Raw genomic sequence first — 3,333 nt, 5'->3', positions numbered from 1 at the left:
CCAGAGGATGCCATGTCCACCTGCTAAGTGCCTTAGCCTTCGGCACGGATGTCATGACCAGCTTGAAGCACCCACCCATGGAACGGACTGTGGGAGGTTCTGTCCCAGCCACCGATGAATTTTACACCCAGCACCTGCGTATGGTGTGTGGGAGGGCTGTTCCACCGGGCAAAGACGTTGTACACACCACTGTGAGCACAGGAGTGCCTAAAATGGGTGTAAGGGCTCGGGTGGCCGACTGGCCCCCCAGGAAAGAGCCTCTTTGGCAGTCAGCAGAGGCAGAGAACTCTGCTGTGCCCTCTGCTGGAAAAAGTCACATTAAACTAGGCTCTCTGATGAGCCTTCAGGACTCGTCGATGCTGCGTAACATCCATAACACCCTCAAGAATCGCACACAGACCCAGACGAATAATTACAGCCCAGACACACTGTATTTGACCTCTGGAGATTACAGAGGCCCTAAGCTCAGACACCCAAGGCAGCGACGAGCGCATCAGCGTAGCAACAGTGACATGGCTGTTGGTGAAATGGATGCAGGCGGGGACAGTGGAGAAGAGTGGGGTCCGAATTCAGGAACTAAATGGTCCCCTCTTCACCGTGAATATGGTAGCACCTCGTCCATAGACCAGCATGGCGTGTCTGGAGAGAACTTTTTTGAAATGCTCAAAGGTTACCAGGGGAACAAGGTCGACCAACGGAACTCCGTTCCAGAAAAACTGGAGGACATGCTGGACATTGGGTCCCAGCAGGCCGCGATTGATCTACAGGACGAAGTTGACAGCCGGCCTCTCAAAGCCAAAGACAGAGATAAGCCTCCCAAAAGACGCACCAAATCTGAGACAGGGGGTGAGTCAATATTACGTAAGCTTAGAAACGTGCGGGGTGAACAGGACTCTTCCAGAGTAGGGTCCGACGTAGAGGACAGCAGGACAGAAGACCTGGGCCCGCCCTTCAAGCCCTGGCTGTGTCAGAACGGATTTTCCCACTACGATGTTCAGAGCTTGTTGTTCGACCTCAACGAAGTCATTCAGTCGCGGCAGACTGCGGGAAAGAGGAAAAACACCACCACTGGGGCGTCTGCTGCTGCTGTAGCCTCGGCTACCTCCACCCTCTCCTCCACCCATAGTCTGCCTTACAGCTCCCCAAGTGGCAGCCAGGAAGAGCTCAGTTCCAGAGACAGTCCTGGGCTGGATGCAGGAGATGAACAGAGCAACGAAATGCTGTTGAGCTGCCCGTGCTTCCTCAATGAGATCGGTACCGATCCCAACGCAAGGCGCAGGTTAACAGCAGGAGGTGCGGGGTATAATAGACTAGTTGGGTGTGATGCGGGTAACAGCGGCTCAGGGACCCTGGGGGTGGACGTGAACTTGTACGAAACATCTGTGAGCACGCACTGCACAAATGCCGGGATAGCTGTGCTCGAAGGACCAAAGGAAGGCCCCAGTACGCTGAGTGAACGAGGCAAACAGTACATCATTGAGCACGTGGACCGCGGAGCGTACTACTACAGGAACTTCTTCTATCTAAACGGTAAGAAACCTTCCTTTATCTGCAATTTGACTCAGTCCTTGCCAAACCATTTCTACCTACAAATGTTACTTTGTTTTCTAAGAATTTTATACGTTTTAAATCTGAAACTGTTATGATCGGGTTGTTTTCACTGACTAAGAAATTTGATTTATACGAAAATGTTTTTTAGTTCAGTTAAAGCTACTGCTTGAAAGTTTGGATAATTGATAAATTAGAGAACTGAGCTGCTCTGTAGTCGTTGGTCGCAATTATGAGAACTGAGCTGCTCTGTAGTCGTTGGTTGCAATTATCGGATTCTTTTTAGTTATATACACAGATCTGGACTGCAGGCAGGTCAGCAACGTTCCTTGTCTACAAATCATTTTATAATTTAAACAATTCTATGCATGGCTGAATAGTCCATTATATTTATGCAAAAGATGTCGATCTAACCTGGTTTAAAAGTTTTATTCTTGCTTGCAAACACAGATCATTTAGTCGACGTCCTGTTAACAAACGACACTTTTCTTTGTTTGTATTGCGTAGCTTTTGTACGTAGCCTAAGATTTATTTCATAATCCCATTTTCTCCTCAGAGCACTGGAACTATTTCGGGATAGATGAGACACTGGGTCCAGTAGCAGTGAGTTTACGTCGGGAGAAGCTGGAAGAGGACAAGGACCACGGGCAGCAATACAACTATCGCCTCATTTTCAGAACTAGCGAGGTCAGCCATAACCCTAATGACCCCCTGCACCCACATCAGCACCGCATCACATCCTGTCATCGCAAAGTTTTTTTTTTTTAACCTGCAAATCTGGAAAACATATTTTGACTGCATCTAAGAAAAGGCATCCTTAACCTTAACGTTCTATTTTTATTTAGTTATTTTTTTTAGATTTGTTAGACTTGATAAACCTTAAATATAAGTGTATTTTAGTGCATTCACTCCTTGGTTTGCAATGGAATTGCAAGACCAGCTAAAGTTGAATCCTTTTTAGTCTTCTTTTCTTATTTTGCAAAATGTCCTGAGGCTGTTCAGCTGTCTCCCAACATCAGCACAGTGTGAAAAACCTCAGGAAGTGCACTCATCATCAGCCTCTAAGGCCTGTCAGTGCTCTGCAACCTCAAAACCCATTGCTGAGAGATTTACTTCTTCTCTCTCTCTCTTTTTTTTTAAAGTAGAAATAGTCTTTCATATGCAGAGTTTTTTGCAACTCTTCCTTGTTTGTATCTGAGTTCTAAGTACTGAGAGGGAGTTGAAAGGATCTTTATGAGACTAACTAGAAGTTAAAGTACACCCCTTAAAACCCTGTTAGGACTAAAGTCTTCAAACCTTCCACCTTCACCTTCCAAACATTTGAAATACTGATCCATTGTGGACAGAGATCCAGGAAAGGAGTCTCCAACTGTTCAGGCGCCTCGATGATATCCGAGTGATTGAGTTCGCTCCCAGAGCCCGGCACAATGCAGTCTCTGTGTGCTGGTAGAACCTCTCCCACCTCGTCTTCTTCAGTTCCCTGTTCTGTTTACCCTAGGCCAAGTGTCATTATTGTCTTGATTCGGGTCAGCTCCTCTGGAAGAAGACGTCTCTGTTTTTTACGTGGTTTTCGAACAGATGAAGTGCTTGAAAACAGAACAGAAATATTTCCAGTGGATTGCTTTCCAACTAGGATGAAAGAAAAACAAGCCTGAGAGTGTTGAAGAAACCTTCATCCTCACATGTGCTGTTTAGCAGAATATAAACCAGATTTTAACTGATGGGTTATATATATATATATATATATATATATATATATATATATATATATATATATATATATAT

General features: G+C 45.6%; 1 protein-coding gene across 1 annotated transcript in view; it reads left to right on the top strand.

The window, feature by feature from the left end:
* Positions 1–6: 6 nt before the first annotated feature.
* LOC103393083 (signal-induced proliferation-associated 1-like protein 1) overlaps positions 7–3,333 on the top strand; it is a 25,034-nt gene continuing 21,707 nt past the window's right edge. The window contains exons 1-2 of the mRNA XM_025059506.1: positions 7–1,530; positions 2,105–2,235. Coding sequence (XP_024915274.1) covers positions 54–1,530; positions 2,105–2,235 — 1,608 coding nt within the window. The 5' untranslated portion in view covers positions 7–53. The remainder of the gene's footprint in view (positions 1,531–2,104; positions 2,236–3,333) is intronic.

This window comes from Cynoglossus semilaevis, chromosome 1 (assembly GCF_000523025.1).
Source record: "Cynoglossus semilaevis isolate Cse_v1.0 chromosome 1, Cse_v1.0, whole genome shotgun sequence".
Classification (NCBI taxonomy): domain Eukaryota; kingdom Metazoa; phylum Chordata; class Actinopteri; order Pleuronectiformes; family Cynoglossidae; genus Cynoglossus; species Cynoglossus semilaevis.
Note: the sequence above shows the minus strand (reverse complement) of the source record. Positions and strands in the feature narration are given on the sequence as shown.